The 23,220-nt window shown below is 39.9% G+C and overlaps 1 protein-coding gene across 1 annotated transcript in view; it reads right to left on the bottom strand.

Annotated features, from left to right (window-relative positions):
* Window positions 1-690: 690 nt before the first annotated feature.
* PRDM5 (PR/SET domain 5) overlaps window positions 691-23,220 on the bottom strand; it is a 225,177-nt gene continuing 202,647 nt past the window's right edge. The window contains 1 exon segment of the mRNA XM_089911548.1: window positions 691-5,410. Coding sequence (XP_089767674.1) covers window positions 5,246-5,410 — 165 coding nt within the window. The 3' untranslated portion in view covers window positions 691-5,245.

Below are 23,220 nucleotides of genomic sequence, written 5' to 3'. Positions count from 1 at the left end.
ACTCATCAATTTGCCAATTTAAATAAAAGTTTTAGAATCAATTAAGTGTGATTTTGTTCCCCATGCTTTCATGTTCCTACTTAGCATAGGAAACTGTACGGTTTGCTTCAATTTCATTAAAATTAGCTTCAGACTTTCTTTTGTTCATCAAAGACAGTTTCAGCTCTCCAGGTGCTAATACTTACTTTAGAAAGGAAAAACAAATATCGAGTTGGAGGTCAACGTACTTCCCTTTTGATGGGTTGCTTTATCAAATATTAAAAAATGAACAAAGGACGTATTGTTTCAACAACTAAATCCCAATAATGGTGGTGTATCCATTCAGATTTCAGCAGTTATACTTGCGGCCATGGTATCAAAGCCCCGGGAATACTTTTTCAGGAAATCTCTTTTGCTGCAAGTTGTGCATCAGCAGCTACCATGGGTCAGCAAGAACCATACAAAGGAGGGTCTTGAATTATGTCTGCAATGTCAGGCTTTTATCAGATTTACACATTGGTGACGATGAATTTCATATGTTAGGTGTAAAGAAAAAACTTCTCCCTAAGTACAGACTCCAATACAAGCCCAGTGTGCCATATGAAGGCTAGATGAGACTAGAAAAGGCAGGACAGATTCATCATCACAGAATGAAAAGCACACAGCAATTTCAGAGGATAAAAAGGTGAAATCTTACCGTAAGTCCTTTATTAGAAACACATCCAAAATGTACATATACTCTAAGAACAGTCTGTAGTAGAAGAATGGGGGGAAAAGGAATGCCAGTCAAAACATTATGTAAAAGATGTCACATGAAATTAACTTTAAGGAATAGAGCATTATTTGATGTTCTCCAAGAAGACAAAATTTTAAAATGAGGTGTCCACGACAAGCTGGAATTCTTTTCATTTTTATATTATTTTGCAGAGGCAAATGCGTGTTGTGTGTGTGTGCTTACTACGTAATTAATTCCTAGTAAGTCTACAGTGTTTCTTGTCAGAAACAGTGATATTCTATATAAACTCCTTTACATTAATTTAGATCATCAAATTTCAGTGGTCCCATGTCCCTTCTCAATTTTCAGCACAAGAATGGTCAATATTACCTAAAATCTTAGTTTCCTTTTGCTATGGAATATGCCAAGGTGGCATAAAAACTTACTCTAAGTGCCTAAATGTTTGCAGGGTTAGGAAGTTAAATATACCAAGTATTTAGGAAGCCTATTTTGTAACAAATATAAACATTTTTATATATGCTGTTTTACAGTATTGTGTTAAGCATTTTTTTTAAAAAACGTAGAAAGTAAACTTTGACACTGGAACAGCAGCACCATTCTGGGACGAGATCCCCTTTGCATTCTGTACTAGTCCATGGGCCTAGGAAATCTAGAATATTCTGACATGGCCCAGACTGAAGGCTCCAGAGTTAGTTTTTTATTCTGTCATACAACAAATTAACAACCAGCAGTGATAACACAGTTTTGAGCCCAAGATAGTTAAGGCTATGAAAATTCCAAAGAACTAGTGCCTCAGCTAGTTAAATGAATTCTGACAGATCAAAGTTAAATGAATGTATCCTTTCTAAATCTGCTACTTGGAGAATCACCATGATGATTTTTTTTGTATCAGGGAAACCTCACAAGATTGAGACAACAGCAAAATGATGAAACACCACTTTTAAAAAAAGGAACACCTGAAACATTAGCCATAACTTTAATCATCCTTAAATTATATTTGTGAATATCAGAAATAATATTATAAGTCAAGTTTCTTTTATTAGTAGTAATGTTGCTTTTCACACGGTGTTTACGTTTGACCAAGAATGAGATGAGAATTAAAGACAGTGTTCTCTCTTGTGGCCCTGAAATCAACTCGGCTTAACTGTAGAGATACTTTCCAGATCTAGAAATGCTTAGAAATAAACTATAAAACAGGAGGTCTGGGAGTAATGGAAATTATGTTTTCTTCATCAAAAACAACTTTAAAATGTTCACTTGGATTTTACGATAGAACTCTGCTAGTTACAGTCCTGTAGTAAAATACAATGCTAACACCAACTGTGGTAGTGATTATATAGCTTATAGACAAAATAAAAATGCTATTGAATTTCTGCTATATTCACAAATACTGCATTTATATATGTACATGCAAATAAACCTCATTATTAATGATAAAATCTTAGGGTTTTAAATAGACACATTTCCTCCTACCTACCCATCTCCATATATTCACAACCCCAAGATGAGTTTTCACAAGCAACATTTAGATTTGTGAAGGAAAAAATGAATATTTCCAGTACCTATCCTCTTTTCCTCCCTCCCTTTCAGCTTTGGGAGAGGCAGCAGCACATAAAATTGAATGCAAAACCTAAGGTTATAAGACCTTCTGTGATCCATATTCACACTTATCCAATGAGTTGGCTGCCAAATAGGTCAGAAGAGTTTTGAACAAAGTAATGTATTTGCATATAAGCATTTCATAAAAGTGATCCTCTGCACACACACACACACACACACACACACACAATGGATATAGAAAGTGTTTCTTAGAAGTAGCATTTTAACTATCCTGTGTAAACCCAGGAATGAATCACCAATGAATACGTTTATGCTGCAACTGTTAATCATGATTATTAATCAACAGAGTGTTCGGTATAGCCAACAACTACCTCCCCCGACCAAAAAAAAAAAAAAGGGAATGGAAAAAAAATAATAGAAGCCAGTGATTGTAAAGCAAAAAGAAATTCTAGATATACAAATATCTTGAATATTAATATACAAAGATATAAAAGCATATCTGAACCTACCTGTATTATTGAATACCTTTCAAAATTATTTAGGCCTGACTTCAGGGTAAGAGTTTGGCCTTTTCCCAGGATAGTACAGGAGCCATAACCTTCTACAGCAGAAAAGAAGAGAAAGATACTTCCAAGTGAGTACCTGCACTCCAGCTTGCCTCTAAGTCTTTCCCTCTATGATTGTCTTATTCATGCTCTTAATTTCTCAATTAAACCAAATCACTTCTTATCTTTTTGTTATTGCTAAGTGATTTAAAAGTTCCAGGATACAAATACTAATATATCTGAAATGCTTATAAATAATCAATCATCTTTTGGATAAAAGGTGACAGCACGCAAAGAGTCTTTTAAGGACCTGTTTTGGTTTCAGTGCTTTCAAAAGAAAGGATGATGTACCGTAGGTCTCTCCACACCATTTTCTAAAGTTTCGCTTGACTACAAACCTTCAGCCTGATCAGGTCCAGCACCTCATCGTCATCAGCTCACTCCGCAGCATGGACATGACATGGTTTTGAGGGTAATTTCCTCAGCAGCCCTGTAAATTGTGAGTCACTGAGATTATACAAAATTGGTATTTGGCTTCCTTTCAAGTTTCACATTCATCACATAATCGGGCTATGAAGCATCCCATACAGAGAAGGCGGCATCCAAAGCAATGAGTAGATCGTGTTTAAATAATACACACTACTAAATTTTACAGCTGTCCTTTTATATTCAAATGATATTAAGCACACTGTCATGTTAAATTGAAAACACTTTAGATCTAAAAATATACTACTGAAACAAATGACACAGTGAGAAGAAACAAGACCAAAATCTATTTGTATAAAATACAGTCTATAATTTCAGAACAGATGCTACATATAGCCATACTTATTAGATATCTTCTAAATTATCATCTGGGCATTTATATTTTTAAAAATTGTCTCTGGCGAGTCTCAAATTTAGTATTTTCACAGAGTTTAAAACATCTATAACGAATCTTTATGTTTCTTTTTAAAACTGCAACTGAGCATAAATATAATTCTAAAACAAGATTCCTGACTTCAAAGAAGTGTCTTCAGGTAACCTTTCTCCAGAAATCAGTAAAACTAAAAAACTTCCTTAAAATTATACTTCCTCTCTCTTTTGAATGGTCTCCAAATAGGAAAGTTCATGAATTGGGCTTCATTTTAATTTTTTTCTGGTTTTTGGATTCTTCTACACTGCTTTGACAACACTATTACATTTTATCTTCTCTTCTCCCAAAACAAGCTATTCATTGTATGTTGCTCTCAAGTATTTAACTGAAATATAACCTAAAGGAAGAAATTATGCTTCTTGCTTCAATTCCCCTTAAGCATCAGTGATAATTTCAATCGTAACAATTGCCAGGTTTATGTTTTTTATTCTGGATTCCTAATTATATAGGATTGAGAGTAATTCAGAAGTGTTTCAGAATCATCTACTGCCAAGATTCTGAAAAATGTCTTTTGTGAAACAGAATGTTAATGCTCTGAGGACTCTGTTATGTCTGCACTAATATGTTCTGTGCACTTTGATGAAATGAGAGGGTAAAGGTCCAGGTGTATCATGACTAATATTGTAATACACCTACTGTCCTGTTACCCTGTCAGTCAACAGATAATGAGAACCTATTTTGTTTCCATTTTTCGTTACATATATTTATATATTGTTAATTTCCAAAGCTCGCTAGTATAAATTCAGGAGGATCAGCCTGATAAATATTTAAGTGTTATGGTCAGTTTTTGTGTTGATCTTATCTAGACCATGAATGTCAGCCTATGACTGATGAGAGGAAATAATGTTTCCTGAGAATTGTCTAAAATGCGCAACATTTCAATCAATGTTTCAGTTCTTAAATACCTCTTTATTTTAAACTGATCTGTTATAAGGAGCTATTTATTAACTAAGATCAACTTTTGGCCTGTTTTAGCAAGTTTTAGCAAGTTTTATCCTGTTATCATGTTTGAGACTTTGCAAACTCTTGCCCCTTATCCTTTATCTGCAGTGAAATATCTTGGAAATCTTAATCTCTTTCTGGCTAAACTAGTAATAACCAGTTGCAATAACCAGCATCACAAATGCACACACACACAGACACACACACACACACACACACACAAGGATAACAATAAAAAATGCCTAATACGGAGTATGTTAATAAACTTCACTATAGAGAGATGGCCAAGAAGAGCCATGGCTCCTTTTTCCATTTTTATAAGACATAACACAAGTAGTATTTTGGAAGGCTACAAAGTTATTTTTTTCCATTTGTACCACTTCTTGACAGAAGTAGGATTTTTTTTTTTTTTTTGCATATGTATCTACAGACTCTAAAGGTAGGCAAGTAAGAACTATGAGACCAGTGAATTACTTTTCGCTACTTCTGCTATGCTAATCAGCTGAGAGAAATCTGGCTTTCGTATTAGGAGCCCTTCTGAATGGCTTAATTCCTTTACAGCTACCATTAGCTGTCAGCCTCTCCATGGATATTGTCCATGTGCACTTTGAGGTAGTCATTCCTTGTAAACTTCTTATGGCAAAACTGGCATTCTGCCAGTGGACGATTAGGATTATGAGTCATCTTGTGTCGGATCAGCATTTTCTTCAGGCTAAAAGCCAAGTCACAAACCTAGAAAAGACCCAAAGATACCAATCACATTATGCTGAAAAGTCTGAAGATACACCAAGTTATCACTTACACAAAATACAATATGCAAATTCCTATTATCAAGTATATGCTGACAGGCTTAAGAACAAAAGTGCTCTGGAAATAAATGGAACTTAACATCCAAGGTAAAAGGTAAAGAAAATGTATTATAGTTCCAAGAGTTGTTTGCATTTAATGTGTGTCCTCTGCATCCCAACCACTCTCCCTTCCCCCAGCTACTATATTTTTAAACATCTCTAAAGACACAACTCCCTGGAAACAGTATCTTTCTCCCCATAATTCAGTGTATTAACAATTTCACGTTAAACCTCTTAAACAAAGTGCCTTGATCCAGAGGGCATCTTTTTAGTATATGGCATAAATAGCACAAGACACGTCTCACCAGTGATCCCTTCAATCTGGACCCATGTGTGAAGTAAAAGGTTAACACTGCTTTAAGCGTCCTAAGCGGAAGTTCGTTATCCACTATTCCAGTTCTTTATTTCCAATTAAAAATACTTCACATTTTCTTCATGTAAGCTCTGCGACATTGCCACCTGACTCAACAGACATTAAACAGCCCAATAATTTAAAATATTAAATTAACCGAGAAGATGTGAGGCATACTCAAAAATAAAAATGAAATGGAATTCTTTTATAATACCAAATTTTCATTCAAAGTTTGCTGTTATTCACAAAAATTCCATTTACATGCAATTCTTCAAAAGCACATGCACGATCAAATAAAATACTTAAATAATGTGAAAATTCGCTGAAAAACATAGTGAATATAATGGGAGAGGTAAAGCCTTGTAAAAATACTGGAAAGAAAGCTGAAGTTCTGAATGAGGTGAAGCATGTGAAAATACAAAAGCAAATAAAAGATTCACTCTCTCTTTATGAGAGAAGCGGGATTTTACATGCTCAGCAACAAGAAACACAGAAGGGCAAGCCCCCAGTTTGGTGAAGAGAGGGAGTAATCCAATAATAATGTATTTTGAATTACACATTAGTAGCATAGTGTGACATAAAATAAGTTTTAGAGTTTGCTACGGACTGAATGTTTGTGTCCTTTGCTATGGACTGAATGTTTGTGTCCCCTCAAAATTCATGAGTTAAAGCCCTAATCCTTAATGTGATGCTGTTTGAGGTGCAGCCACTGTGAGATAATTAGGGTTAGATGAGCTCATGAGGATGGAGTGATGGGATTAATGCCCTTATAAAAGCGGGAAGAGACACAGATTCTCCCTCTCTCTCTCTCTCTGCATGCACACACCAAGGAAGGCCATGTGAGGCATAACCAGGAAGAAGGCCCTCACTAAAGACCCAACTACTCTGGCACCCTGACCTCAGATCCATAAAGGCAGAGAATCTTCATATATTTTATTCACTCATATATCCTAAGGGATAAGACGGTGCCTATAGAGTAGCACTAAATAAGTATTTGTTGAATTAACTAACCAAGTTTCAACCTGATTCTATCACTTCCTAAGGAAGTTTAAATGAACAAACTATGCCTTTTAACTTCAGTTCCCTCACCTATAAAATGATCACAATGATCATTATCTCACAGAATTAATACTAAGATTAAATGAGGTAATCTATGCAAATGGATGTTGTACTGAAGACACTCAATAAATGTTAGTGCCTAGTTTTTCTCTTTCATCTTCTCTGGCAAAAAGAATCATCAGCAGGTTGGAAAGAAGAGACTACAACAGCTACCACATGTGGGGTCCGGGAGAGAGCACAGCTACTATAAAGAGTAGCAGCTCCCTGCAACATACAAATGACTTGAAAGCAAACAGAATAATTTTCCATGACAAACATAATGCTTCCAATCAATCTGAGGAAAGGACGTTCTTCTTATGAAATACCTTTGTAAACATAAGTTTTACAATCACAATTTAAAACAGACTATATACCTTTAAAGTCACTGAAAAACAAAGCCAGGTAAGTTCATGTCATGCAGTAAAAATCGGGATAAAAAGGAAAGACCCAGGAACATGAAAGAGCATAAAATACAATGACAGACTATATAATACATGAGTTATGATAAGTGATATAAAATACTGAGTACCCTTAAAGGCTCTGAAATTAGGGTAAAATGGAAAATGAAAACACATGCTATTTTCAAGAAATGTACTTAAAACAACACACACACCCAAACATAATTTTACAAGGGGGATTGGAATGTGCCTAAGTGTAGAAAATGGTGCCGATGACAGTGCAACCGTACTGAGTAGCCCTTCCTCAAAAGCACCTTGGACGGACAGAGATGATTAGTATTAGTATTTTCACAAGCCTTAAAAGAGCCAGGAGTACTACCAGTATGATAGCTCCTAGTCAAAGATGTATATATAAGATGTTCATCCCAGAATTATTTATACAAGTGGAGTATTACAAATAACTTATTTGCCCAGAGTTAATGAGTATATTCATTTTGATATAACGAGAAGAAGGGATACTTCTCAGCTGTTAAAAAAAGATCATACTTCAAAAAATATGTTAAAAAAGGCAAGGGAAAATGTAAAGGGAAGAAAACAATAAAATTAATGCACAATTTACAATACTGAAATAAAGATGGTAACTGTATCTGTATAAATAAGTATTGGAGGAAAATATCAAGAGATTAATGTTAATATTAGTTGACATCAGTTGAGAAATTTGGAATCATTTCATTTCTGTCTTTATTCCCTTCTGTATTTCCTAATTTTTCTACAACAAAAAAGGAAACAAACTTCCAAATGTTACTTTGGAATGCAAAAAATACCGCTGGCTGAGTGAAGGTTCTACATCCTCATCTTACATGCGTGCCTCAAGCCCACTGCCATCACACTGATACGTCAAGTGCTGTAACTCCCTAAACAGCTTTGATAGGTCACCAACCACCTCCACATGGCTAAATGGAATGGGGACTCCTGAATCCTCATTTAACATGAAGTTTCAGTATCATTTGACATACCTGGCCACTTCCCTCCTGCCTTTCATTTAGTTTCCATTAGGACCTGTTCTCCTTGTTTTCCTTCTATTTTTCTGGCCTTTCCCCGCCCCCCACCCACCCACCCCCCCATTTTCCTGTACAGGCTCCTCCTCCACCCTAACCTTGAAGTCTGGATCTCAGTACCTGTTCCTTAGCCCACTTCTTCATTCATTAGGTGTTTTCTCCCCGGGTGACCTTAATCATATTCATGCTCTTTGTTACTGTTTATATGGAGATACTGGCCAATATCTTATCTCTGATCCAAGTCCTCTCTCCTGATCTGCACAGTGGAGGATCTAAATGCCTGCTGGATAGCTCACTGGTGCTGCAAACTCAGTAAGTCTAAAGTTGAACTGGAATTGAAAAAATACAACAAACTAGTGAATATGACGAAAGAGAAGCAGACTCACAGAGAACAAACTACTGGTTACCAGTGGGGAGAGGGAAGGAGAGAGGGGCAATATAGTGGTAAAGGATTAAGAGGTACAAATTATAGGGTATAAATTAAGCTACAGGGCTTCCCTGGTGGTGCAGTGGCTGAGAGTCCGCCTGCCGATGCGGGGGACGCGGGTTTGTGCCCCGGTCCGGGAAGATCCCACATGTCGTGGAGCGGCTGGGCCCGTGAGCCATGAACGCTGAGCCTGCGCGTCCGGAGCCTGTGCTCCGCAACGGGAGAGGCCACAACAGTGAGAGGCCCGCGTACCGCAAAAATAATAAAAATAAATAAAAAAAATTAGCGACAAAGATATACTATACAACACAGGAAATATCGCAAATATTTTATAATAACTACAAATGGAATATAAGCTTTAAAAATTGTGAATCACTGTATTGTACGCCTGTAACTTATATAACATTGTATATCAACTATACTTCAATTAAAAAAAGACTCTTTGTCTCCCAAATCTAATTCTCAAAACAAAAGTGTGCCATCCATCTGACACGTGCTGGAAATCTGGCAGTCAGCCCTGATCCAATGTCTCCCTCATCCCCACCTCATTTAGTCAATTACCACTTCTTCCCCGCACACATTTCTAGAAGACATTTAATTGTCGCCATCTGTGCTGCCACAACCCGAGTGAAAACCATTACCTGCCTAGACCAGTGATTCTCCAGCACTAAGAAAGCGTTTCCGCATGCACCTATTATCTGTATTTTTAAATAAAATATACCAAGTGTACTAAGGTATTTATAAATTATATTATTAGAGACAAACTTTTAAGAGAATTTGAAAAAAGATGAAATAAACGTTTTTGTATTAATGATTATGACTTCATATTTTCATTAGGCAACATCTAAGATATGATATTTAGGGTCAAAGTCATTTTTAAGAAAAATGTAGACAGAAACATATTTCAAATGTCTTCTGGATAATTTCAGTGTTTTGGTTTACTTTTTTCCAGATATGATGGTGTCATTTGTTTAATCTAAATTTGCTGCTGACTAGTAATATTAACTCTTGTTTTCTTTTTGTTGCCTTGTGTCTGTATTATTAATATTATTTTCAATCTGTAGTTTCTGTAAAGGACTCTTTTGTACAAGATTATTTTGTTTAAAAACAGATAACAGAATCCATATCTCCACTTAACTGGGAACACATAAATCGCAATCCTTGCAAGCACGGAAAGCAAACAAGTGACAACCTGCATCATCATGGAATTGCCACTCTTCCCTCAGATCACATTTAGTACTGTACATCACAAGAAACCAGCTGTTAACAAGGGCACCAAAGTAATAGAGGGCACCAAAGTCAAGCCCCGCTATTCAATGATAATAAAGTTTAATTTTGTTCTTAGTTTTAAAATACACAATAAGCAGGGATCACAACTGTAATCTTTCCTTCCCGTTTCCCAATGGATGTCTCCTAGGCCTCCTGGGATATGCAGCTCCTCACTCTGGAAACCAAAGCCTAGATTATTGCAATAGCCAGTGTCAGTGGTTCTCAAAGAGGTGGTACAGTTTCCCCTCCCCTCAGGAAATGTTTGCAACTAGGGGAGGTGTGTAACTGTCCTGAAGAATGGGGGTTGCTCCATGCATTTTATATAGGAGAGGAGATGCAAATTCCCTGTAATGTATGGACAATTTTACACTGTCAAAAGGACCCAGGTGATAAATACTATCTGAATCTCTCTGCATCCATCCGTATCCCCTTCTGTCCATGCTCCACGCAGCAGGTGGAGGGATTTTTAAAAGTATAAATGTCATTTCACTACATAAAACTGTTCCATGGGTCCTTACTGGATCCTTACTTACTTTAAGGGAAACTCCTAAACTCTAGCCCAACTAATCAGCTTTAGTGTAGGCTGTCGAAGACACCTCAGCCTTCCTGCCTCAGTACTTTCTCACTTCTCTTTTTCTAGCTGCCTCCTATGCATTCCTCAGGGAGGCCTGTATGATCTTTCTGACAGAAGTCTTCTGTTAAATGCTCTCATAGTAGCCTTTACTTTTCCTTTATAACACTTACCTCGAGTGTAATTAATTATTTGTGTGCTTTTTAATGTCTCTCCTTACTAGTCCTAAGGAACAGGAAGGCAAGAGTAGTCATTCCATTAATATTTGTTGCACTAAAGAAAGAAAGAAAGGGAAAGATAGATAGGTGATTGATAGATGCAATCCCTGTGAGCAACGTAAGTAACCCAAAGGCTGTGGAATAATTCTGAAGAAACCAAAGAAGGTGTCTTTAGAAATTATTTTCAAGTAAAAGAAACTCTAAATTGTTTTTATAAGTATAAATGAACATTTGTGATCGTACGTAAGACAGAATTAAAACTGATTCCCTATTTTCTATTTCCCTGGCTCCTTCTCTAAACCTCATGTCAAAAGAACAATAGATACCACTCTTCAATGGCTTCCTGTTGAAATCAGATTCAAAATAAATTCCTTAATGTGGCTGAAAGGCTACCAGTTTGCTCTCCAACTTCACCTTGCACCCCCCTCTTCCTCTCTCCCCGGGCTCTAGCTCCCCCTGCCTTTTTACTTCCCCTAACATTGCATGCTCTTTCCCACTTACAGGCCTTGATTTATTCTGTTCCCTGAGCCTAGAATGCTTTTTCCCCCATGGCTACTCTTCATCTTCTAGGTTACTCAGAGTCACTTTCTCAGAGAATTCTTCCCTAACTACTCTTTCACAGCCCACCCCATTTTTTCCTTTCCCAATCTTTTTCATAAAATGCAATGAGACATCTATTCAGGTTTATTTGTTTAAGTCTGTACTCCACAAGAATGTGAGTTCTATGAGGGCAGGGGACATGGCGTCTTGTTCACTGCTTTATTACAGTTATTTATTTCTGGCACAGGGACTAGGTTTAAGGGCTGACATCAGCTTTCACCGTGTGCCGGGAATGACCCTTGGCAATTTCTAACCATTAGCTTGTTCAATCTTCACAAACCACCCTTTTAGGTATTATCCCCATTTCACAGAAGGAAACTGACACACACACTTCTGTCTCAAGCAGGTTACCCAAGGTCACAGAATGAGGAAGTGGTTTCCAGCATTTAAACCCAGACAGTCTGGGTTCAGAGTCTATACCACCCCCCAAGGGCCAACTATTAAAAAAGTCTCTCACTTCAAACAGAGATATGTGAGCCCACTATACTTTCTTCCATTTGCCTGGCTGACACCATTTTTAAGAAATAAACATCTCTTTGAAAAAATAAAGGAAGTTCTCAGACAGTTCAGCTCACCAGTGTGTTGTGAGGGATACGAAGTTCAAGTCCATTTACATAGTCACCATGGGAAAATTACGGCAGTGGCAGGCTGGAGAAATGGAAAGGAAGTTGGGCAGGATGCCGAAGTCATTGATGACGGCTCAGAATTAAGGAGTTCGAGAAGCTCCAATAGGACACGGGATTGGAACAATCCAACAGACTGCTGAATGAGGGCCAGGGCAGAGGATTAAATGTCAGCCGAGAGTAGCTGATGTCGCGGTTGTGAAACTGACTACCTAGACATTAAGAGCTGTGTTCTCATGAACTTAAATGCAGTCATTAAGAGACTTCAAACTGATGCTCTGTATAAATCAGCCAAATGTAAGGTCTTTTATAGTCATTTTAAAAATAGGGAAGAGCAAGGAGTTCCAACAGTGCAACAGAGATGCTTCCTTTTCTTTCTTTCCACATGTGATTCTTATACAACCCTTCAGCCTCCTCCAACTTAGTATTAATTCACATTCCCCAAAAATGGGAAAATATTTTATTCCTTCTCTAGGCTAGAGGTAAACTGATTTTGTCTTAAGATAAAGGGAAACAGCATGTTTAATAGAAAGTCCTTGGAGATAATGTTAGAATTGTATACAGACATCTTCAGTTAACAAATATTTATCACATACAATGTGTCTACCACTTCGGTAAGGAGAACAGTGACAAAGAGAGCTCTGCCCTGCCTCAGTGGAGTCCACAGAGTTAGGAGAAATACTTGCAATGCCATGAACATAATGCCAAGAGAGGCGCACGGGAGGGTGCGATGACTCTTCCTGGATGCACAGGGGTTATCACGTCCTAAGTTGGGGAGTGACGTTCCAGGGAGAAGGAAGGAGATGTACAAAGGTACAGAGGAGTGAATAGCAAGGCTCAGGTGGGGAACGAAAACTGTTCACTAAGGCTGAAGATGAGACACTGTTAGGGGAACAACTTGAAAAGGAAGTTAGAAGGCTGGAACCAAATCCTAGAGACGCTGATAATCATAAGAAACTGGAAGGATGTATATTCTGCAAGTGGTGGGACTTGAAGAAGAGACTGAAACTGAAGTATAATTTAGTTAGCAAGCTAGAGAGTACACAACTGGAATCAGGGAGGCCAAAACAATGTTCCACGCCAAGCCAGAAATGATTTGGACATAAACTAAGACAGTGGTCATTGATTCATTTGTTCATTCCTTTAAAATATTCTTTGACTGCTTCTCATACGCCAGGCATTGTTCTAGGGCTGGGAATACAGCAATAAACAATAACGGAAAACTCTGTTGTCATGGAGCTTATAATAAATGATAAATAATTAAACAAACAAATACGTAATATTTCAGGTGGATGTAAGTACAGTGAAGGAGAAGGTGACTATGGGGTGAGGGTTAAGAAAGTAATGGAAGTAAGAGAGAAAGAAATTTGAGCCGAGAACTGACAGAAGCACAAGAACAGATCATAAAGATACCTGAGAAGGGCGTTCCAGGCTGGGGAAACGGCAAATACAAAGACCTATTCACAGGAGTGAGCTCAGTGCGTCTGAAAGAACAGCAAGGAAGCCATGTGGCTGGAGTGAGGCAGAGGGGGCGGTGAAGCCAGAGAGGCTGGGGCACAAGGGCGGGGGGTGCAGGTCACGTGGCCACTTCCAGACTCTGGTACAGCTCTGGTTTTCACTCTAAATGAGATGTACGGTCGTTGAGGGTTTCAGCCAATGAGAGTAATGTAATACATATGTAATCTACACACACATACGTAAAATCTGACTCGGGTTTTAGAAAGATCACTGTGGGTGGCCAGTTGAGGACAGATTGTAAAGAGCAAAGATGGAAGGAGGGAGATCAATTAAAAAGCGATTGTGTTGTTCCAGGAGACCAGGTTGTTAGTTGTGGAGGTGTAAGAAGTGTTCACATTCTCAACTCACATACAAAGCCAATCAGATTTGCTGCTGCACTGGATGGAGGGGGCGACAGAAAGCGAGAAGTGAAGGTGGCAATGGAGACTTAGACAAGGTGATAGGTTTGAGAAATACAGATCTCAACTTACATACAAAGCCAATCAGATTTGCTGCTGCACTGGATGGAGGGGGTGACAGAAAGCGAGAAGTGAAGGTGGCAATGGAGACTTAGACAAGGTGATAGGTTTGAGAAATACAGATCTCAACTTACATACAAAGCCAATCAGATTTGCTGCTGCACTGGATGGAGGGGGCGACAGAAAGCGAGAAGTGAAGGTGGCAATGGAAACTTAGACAAGGTGATAGGTTTGAGAAATACAGATCTCAACTTACATACAAAGCCAATCAGATTTGCTGCTGCACTGGATGGAGGGGGTGACAGAAAGCGAGAAGTGAAGGTGGCAATGGAGACTTAGACAAGGTGATAGGTTTGAGAAATACAGATCTCAACTTACATACAAAGCCAATCAGATTTGCTGCTGCACTGGATGGAGGGGGTGACAGAAAGCGAGAAGTGAAGGTGGCAATGGAGACTTAGACAAGGTGATAGGTTTGAGAAATACAGATCTCAACTTACATACAAAGCCAATCAGATTTGCTGCTGCACTGGATGGAGGGGGCGACAGAAAGCGAGAAGTGAAGGTGGCAATGGAAACTTAGACAAGGTGATAGGTTTGAGAAATACAGATCTCAACTTACATACAAAGCCAATCAGATTTGCTGCTGCACTGGATGGAGGGGGTGACAGAAAGCGAGAAGTGAAGGTGGCAATGGAAACTTAGACAAGGTGATAGGTTTGAGAAATACAGATCTCAACTTACATACAAAGCCAATCAGATTTGCTGCTGCACTGGATGGAGGGGGTGACAGAAAGCGAGAAGTGAAGGTGGCAATGGAAACTTAGACAAGGTGATAGGTTTGAGAAATACAGATCTCAACTTACATACAAAGCCAATCAGATTTGCTGCTGCACTGGATGGAGGGGGTGACAGAAAGCGAGAAGTGAAGGTGGCAATGGAGACTTAGACAAGGTGATAGGTTTGAGAAATACAGATCTCAACTTACATACAAAGCCAATCAGATTTGCTGCTGCACTGGATGGAGGGGGTGACAGAAAGCGAGAAGTGAAGGTGGCAATGGAGACTTAGACAAGGTGATAGGTTTGAGAAATACAGATCTCAACTTACATACAAAGCCAATCAGATTTGCTGCTGCACTGGATGGAGGGGGTGACAGAAAGCGAGAAGTGAAGGTGGCAATGGAGACTTAGACAAGGTGATAGGTTTGAGAAATACAGATCTCAACTTACATACAAAGCCAATCAGATTTGCTGCTGCACTGGATGGAGGGGGTGACAGAAAGCGAGAAGTGAAGGTGGCAATGGAGACTTAGACAAGGTGATAGGTTTGAGAAATACAGATCTCAACTTACATACAAAGCCAATCAGATTTGCTGCTGCACTGGATGGAGGGGGTGACAGAAAGCGAGAAGTGAAGGTGGCAATGGAGACTTAGACAAGGTGATAGGTTTGAGAAATACAGATCTCAACTTACATACAAAGCCAATCAGATTTGCTGCTGCACTGGATGGAGGGGGTGACAGAAAGCGAGAAGTGAAGGTGGCAATGGAGACTTAGACAAGGTGATAGGTTTGAGAAATACAGATCTCAACTTACATACAAAGCCAATCAGATTTGCTGCTGCACTGGATGGAGGGGGTGACAGAAAGCGAGAAGTGAAGGTGGCAATGGAGACTTAGACAAGGTGATAGGTTTGAGAAATACAGATCTCAACTTACATACAAAGCCAATCAGATTTGCTGCTGCACTGGATGGAGGGGGTGACAGAAAGCGAGAAGTGAAGGTGGCAATGGAGACTTAGACAAGGTGATAGGTTTGAGAAATACAGATCTCAACTTACATACAAAGCCAATCAGATTTGCTGCTGCACTGGATGGAGGGGGTGACAGAAAGCGAGAAGTGAAGGTGGCAATGGAAACTTAGACAAGGTGATAGGTTTGAGAAATACAGATCTCAACTTACATACAAAGCCAATCAGATTTGCTGCTGCACTGGATGGAGGGGGTGACAGAAAGCGAGAAGTGAAGGTGGCAATGGAGACTTAGACAAGGTGATAGGTTTGAGAAATACAGATCTCAACTTACATACAAAGCCAATCAGATTTGCTGCTGCACTGGATGGAGGGGGTGACAGAAAGCGAGAAGTGAAGGTGGCAATGGAGACTTAGACAAGGTGATAGGTTTGAGAAATACAGATCTCAACTTACATACAAAGCCAATCAGATTTGCTGCTGCACTGGATGGAGGGGGTGACAGAAAGCGAGAAGTGAAGGTGGCAATGGAGACTTAGACAAGGTGATAGGTTTGAGAAATACAGATCTCAACTTACATACAAAGCCAATCAGATTTGCTGCTGCACTGGATGGAGGGGGTGACAGAAAGCGAGAAGTGAAGGTGGCAATGGAGACTTAGACAAGGTGATAGGTTTGAGAAATACAGATCTCAACTTACATACAAAGCCAATCAGATTTGCTGCTGCACTGGATGGAGGGGGTGACAGAAAGCGAGAAGTGAAGGTGGCAATGGAGACTTAGACAAGGTGATAGGTTTGAGAAATACAGATCTCAACTTACATACAAAGCCAATCAGATTTGCTGCTGCACTGGATGGAGGGGGTGACAGAAAGCGAGAAGTGAAGGTGGCAATGGAAACTTAGACAAGGTGATAGGTTTGAGAAATACAGATCTCAACTTACATACAAAGCCAATCAGATTTGCTGCTGCACTGGATGGAGGGGGCGACAGAAAGCGAGAAGTGAAGGTGGCAATGGAAACTTAGACAAGGTGATAGGTTTGAGAAATACAGATCTCAACTTACATACAAAGCCAATCAGATTTGCTGCTGCACTGGATGGAGGGGGTGACAGAAAGCGAGAAGTGAAGGTGGCAATGGAGACTTAGACAAGGTGATAGGTTTGAGAAATACAGATCTCAACTTACATACAAAGCCAATCAGATTTGCTGCTGCACTGGATGGAGGGGGCGACAGAAAGCGAGAAGTGAAGGTGGCAATGGAAACTTAGACAAGGTGATAGGTTTGAGAAATACAGATCTCAACTTACATACAAAGCCAATCAGATTTGCTGCTGCACTGGATGGAGGGGGTGACAGAAAGCGAGAAGTGAAGGTGGCAATGGAGACTTAGACAAGGTGATAGGTTTGAGAAATACAGATCTCAACTTACATACAAAGCCAATCAGATTTGCTGCTGCACTGGATGGAGGGGGTGACAGAAAGCGAGAAGTGAAGGTGGCAATGGAAACTTAGACAAGGTGATAGGTTTGAGAAATACAGATCTCAACTTACATACAAAGCCAATCAGATTTGCTGCTGCACTGGATGGAGGGGGCGACAGAAAGCGAGAAGTGAAGGTGGCAATGGAAACTTAGACAAGGTGATAGGTTTGAGAAATACAGATCTCAACTTACATACAAAGCCAATCAGATTTGCTGCTGCACTGGATGGAGGGGGTGACAGAAAGCGAGAAGTGAAGGTGGCAATGGAGACTTAGACAAGGTGATAGGTTTGAGAAATACAGATCTCAACTTACATACAAAGCCAATCAGATTTGCTGCTGCACTGGATGGAGGGGGTGACAGAAAGCGAGAAGTGAAGGTGGCAATGGAAACTTAGACAAGGTGATAGGTTTGAGAAATACAGATCTCAACTTACATACAAAGCCAATCAGATTTGCTGCTGCACTGGATGGAGGGGGTGACAGAAAGCGAGAAGTGAAGGTGGCAATGGAGACTTAGACAAGGTGATAGGTTTGAGAAATACAGATCTCAACTTACATACAAAGCCAATCAGATTTGCTGCTGCACTGGATGGAGGGGGTGACAGAAAGCGAGAAGTGAAGGTGGCAATGGAAACTTAGACAAGGTGATAGGTTTGAGAAATACAGATCTCAACTTACATACAAAGCCAATCAGATTTGCTGCTGCACTGGATGGAGGGGGTGACAGAAAGCGAGAAGTGAAGGTGGCAATGGAGACTTAGACAAGGTGATAGGTTTGAGAAATACAGATCTCAACTTACATACAAAGCCAATCAGATTTGCTGCTGCACTGGATGGAGGGGGTGACAGAAAGCGAGAAGTGAAGGTGGCAATGGAGACTTAGACAAGGTGATAGGTTTGAGAAATACAGATCTCAACTTACATACAAAGCCAATCAGATTTGCTGCTGCACTGGATGGAGGGGGTGACAGAAAGCGAGAAGTGAAGGTGGCAATGGAGACTTAGACAAGGTGATAGGTTTGAGAAATACAGATCTCAACTTACATACAAAGCCAATCAGATTTGCTGCTGCACTGGATGGAGGGGGTGACAGAAAGCGAGAAGTGAAGGTGGCAATGGAGACTTAGACAAGGTGATAGGTTTGAGAAATACAGATCTCAACTTACATACAAAGCCAATCAGATTTGCTGCTGCACTGGATGGAGGGGGTGACAGAAAGCGAGAAGTGAAGGTGGCAATGGAAACTTAGACAAGGTGATAGGTTTGAGAAATACAGATCTCAACTTACATACAAAGCCAATCAGATTTGCTGCTGCACTGGATGGAGGGGGCGACAGAAAGCGAGAAGTGAAGGTGGCAATGGAAACTTAGACAAGGTGATAGGTTTGAGAAATACAGATCTCAACTTACATACAAAGCCAATCAGATTTGCTGCTGCACTGGATGGAGGGGGTGACAGAAAGCGAGAAGTGAAGGTGGCAATGGAGACTTAGACAAGGTGATAGGTTTGAGAAATACAGATCTCAACTTACATACAAAGCCAATCAGATTTGCTGCTGCACTGGATGGAGGGGGCGACAGAAAGCGAGAAGTGAAGGTGGCAATGGAAACTTAGACAAGGTGATAGGTTTGAGAAATACAGATCTCAACTTACATACAAAGCCAATCAGATTTGCTGCTGCACTGGATGGAGGGGGTGACAGAAAGCGAGAAGTGAAGGTGGCAATGGAGACTTAGACAAGGTGATAGGTTTGAGAAATACAGATCTCAACTTACATACAAAGCCAATCAGATTTGCTGCTGCACTGGATGGAGGGGGTGACAGAAAGCGAGAAGTGAAGGTGGCAATGGAAACTTAGACAAGGTGATAGGTTTGAGAAATACAGATCTCAACTTACATACAAAGCCAATCAGATTTGCTGCTGCACTGGATGGAGGGGGCGACAGAAAGCGAGAAGTGAAGGTGGCAATGGAAACTTAGACAAGGTGATAGGTTTGAGAAATACAGATCTCAACTTACATACAAAGCCAATCAGATTTGCTGCTGCACTGGATGGAGGGGGTGACAGAAAGCGAGAAGTGAAGGTGGCAATGGAGACTTAGACAAGGTGATAGGTTTGAGAAATACAGATCTCAACTTACATACAAAGCCAATCAGATTTGCTGCTGCACTGGATGGAGGGGGCGACAGAAAGCGAGAAGTGAAGGTGGCAATGGAAACTTAGACAAGGTGATAGGTTTGAGAAATACAGATCTCAACTTACATACAAAGCCAATCAGATTTGCTGCTGCACTGGATGGAGGGGGTGACAGAAAGCGAGAAGTGAAGGTGGCAATGGAGACTTAGACAAGGTGATAGGTTTGAGAAATACAGATCTCAACTTACATACAAAGCCAATCAGATTTGCTGCTGCACTGGATGGAGGGGGTGACAGAAAGCGAGAAGTGAAGGTGGCAATGGAAACTTAGACAAGGTGATAGGTTTGAGAAATACAGATCTCAACTTACATACAAAGCCAATCAGATTTGCTGCTGCACTGGATGGAGGGGGTGACAGAAAGCGAGAAGTGAAGGTGGCAATGGAGACTTAGACAAGGTGATAGGTTTGAGAAATACAGATCTCAACTTACATACAAAGCCAATCAGATTTGCTGCTGCACTGGATGGAGGGGGTGACAGAAAGCGAGAAGTGAAGGTGGCAATGGAAACTTAGACAAGGTGATAGGTTTGAGAAATACAGATCTCAACTTACATACAAAGCCAATCAGATTTGCTGCTGCACTGGATGGAGGGGGTGACAGAAAGCGAGAAGTGAAGGTGGCAATGGAAACTTAGACAAGGTGATAGGTTTGAGAAATACAGACAAGCAAAGAGGGTCAGGAATTACTGGGGCTGAAAGGAAGCTGCATGGGTTTGATCCTTGGAATCCTGATTTGGCCAGTTATAAGCAGTGAATGATAGGCAAGTCATTCAACCCCAGGGAGCCTCAATTGCTTCCTATAAGTGGAAATAACACCTACATATTTCTGGACTGTAGTGAAATCAGAGACTATATACAAACCATGGATCGCTGTGTCTTTCTAACTACAGAAGCTCAACTAGATGATGCTATTGGTCATGGCTCAGGGAAACAGAGGTGTCTGGCATGAGGCTCAGACCTTTGGCTTGGGCTATTTGGAGACAGTGGAGTTCTCAGAGAGATGGGTAGTTAAAGGAAACATGTTGAGAGCTTGAGAAGGCTGGGAGATCATGATTTCAGTCTGGAATACAGGGGAGATGTCTCAGAGGCACCTCACAATATCTGTCTAGAGTTCAAAGAGAAATCTAGGCAGGGGAAGAAAGATTTGGAAGTCATCTACCGTATGTGTAGTAGCTAAAGATATTTAAAGTTGAATAGGTATGGCATGCTGGGGGAGCTGCATAGCATGGAACGACTGGGCCTAAGGTGTTAGAGTAGTGCTGATGAGTGAGGTGGCATTTGAGCAAAATTGTAAAGAACTGAAATGGATATGTATCAGTTTCTTCTTTACAATTTTGCTCAAATGCCACTCAAATGTCATATATATATGGTAGACAGTGGGAACGGGAGCAGAAAAAGACTTTCTAGGCAGAGGGAACAGTGTATGCAAGGTACCTGGAACAAGAGACAGATATGAAACAGTATCACTGCTTCAGGAAACTCTAAGTGTTAGTGCAAAGAAACTGCAGAATACTGACAGATAAGATTATTAAGACATAAAATAGTAAGAATCGAGAAAGACCATAATAATCTTTCAGTCAAGTAGGAAGGCAGATTTTACCTTATAGGTTGTGAGAAGCCATCACAGAGAAGCACATGACTGAGTTTACATTAAAAATGTCACATTGTGATATTACTACCAAACCCAAAGAAATAAAAACGATTATAAGAGAATACTGTGAACTGTATGCCAACAAATTAGATAACCTAGTTGTCACAGACAAATTCCTAGAAATACACAAATTACCAAAACAGACTCAAGAAGAAACAGAAAAATTCAGAAGACCTATAACAAGTACAGAAATTGAATCAAAAAACCTCCCAACAAAGAAAAGTCCAGAACTCAATGGTTTCATTGATGAATTCTAACAAACATTTAAAGAAGAATTAACACCAATCCTCTCAAACTCTTCCCAAAAATAGAAAAGGAGGGAACACTTCCTAATTCTGTGACGTCAGCACGGCCTTGATACCAAAGCCAGACAAAGATATTACAATGAAAGAAAACTACAGACTAATACCCCTATGAATATATAGGAAAAAATCTTCAAATGAACAAACAAAAAAAAACAAGACAAAACAAAACAAAAAACTCTAACAGGGGGTTCCCTGGTGGCTCAGTGATCGAGAGTCCGCTTGCCGATGCAGGGGATACGGGTTCATGTCCCGGTCCGGGAGGATCCCACATGCCGCGGATCCCATGGCCTGTGGGCCATGGCCGCTGAGCTTGCGCATCCGGAGCCTGTTGCTCTGCAACGGGAGAGGCCACAACAGTGAGAGGCCTGCGTACCGCAAAAAAAAACCTCTAACAAGCTGAATCCAAGATCATGTTAAGAGGATTATAAGCCATGAACAAGTGGCTGTATCCCAGGACTGTAATGGTAGTTCAACATAAAAAGAAATCAAACAATGTACCACAGCACATTAACAGGACAAAAGGAAAAAAATGATAATTTCAAGTGATTCAGAAAAGCATTTGACAAGATTCAAAACCCTGTCTTGATAAAAATATTCAGAGAACTAGAAGAGAACCTCCTCAACACAATAAAGGATCAAAGGCCTAAATGTAAGAGCTAAAACTATAAAGCTCTTAGAAAAAAATATAAGGGTAAATCTTTATGACCTCGAATTTGGCAATAGATTCTTAGATATGACACCAAATGCATGAAGAGAAGGAGAAAATGGGTAAATTAAACTTCATCAAGACTGAAAAGTTTTGTGCATCAAAGGACATTATCAAGAAAGCAAAAAGAGAACATATAGAATGAAAGAAAATATTTGCAATCATATCTGATAAGGGTCTAGTATCCAGTATCTCACACTCAACAACAGAGACAATCAACACAATTTTAAAATGGGCAAAGGACTTGAATAGACATTTCTCCAAAGCTGATACACAAATGGCTGACAAACAAGTACATGGAGAGATGTTCAACATCACTAATCCTGTGGGAAATGTAAATCAAAATGACAATGATATACCACTTCACATCCGTTAAGATGACTATAATTTTAAAAAACAGAAAATAATAAGTGTTTACAAGGATGAGGAGAAATTGGAATCCTTGTGCATTCCTGGTGGGAATATAAAATGGTACAGCTACTGTGAAAAGCAGTATGGCAGTTCCTCAAAAAGTCAAACATAGGGCTTCCCTGGTGGCGCAGTGGTTGAGAGTCCACCTGTCAATGCAGAGGATACGGGTTCGTGCCCCGGTCCGGGAAGATCCCACATTCCGCGGAGCGGCTAGGCCCGTGAGCCATGGCCACTGAGCCTGCGCGTCTGGAGCCTGTGCTCCACCACGGGAGAGGCCACAACAGTGAGAGGCCCGCATACCGCAAAAAAAAAAAAAAAGTCAAACATAGAATCACTATATGGGCACAGCAATTCCACTCCTAGGTATATAGCCAAAAGAACTGAAAACTGGTACTTAAAACTTGTATACACACGTTTGTCTCAGCACTGTTCACGACAGCCACGAGGTAGAAACAACCCAAATGTTCATCAGTTGATGAACAGATAAACTGTGCTGTATACATAAAATGGAGTATCATTCAGCCATAAAAAGTAATGGTGTACTGATACGAGCTGCAATGTAGATTATCCTTGAAAACATTGTGCTGAGTGAA

The sequence above is a fragment of the Delphinapterus leucas genome, chromosome 5 (assembly GCF_059928025.1).
Source record: "Delphinapterus leucas isolate spDelLeu-1000000601 "Yukka" chromosome 5, BTC_Dleu_Yukka2, whole genome shotgun sequence".
NCBI classification, from domain to species: Eukaryota; Metazoa; Chordata; class Mammalia; order Artiodactyla; family Monodontidae; genus Delphinapterus; species Delphinapterus leucas.
The sequence above is the reverse complement of the archived record's forward strand: the minus strand, read 5'-3'. Positions and strand labels throughout refer to the sequence as shown.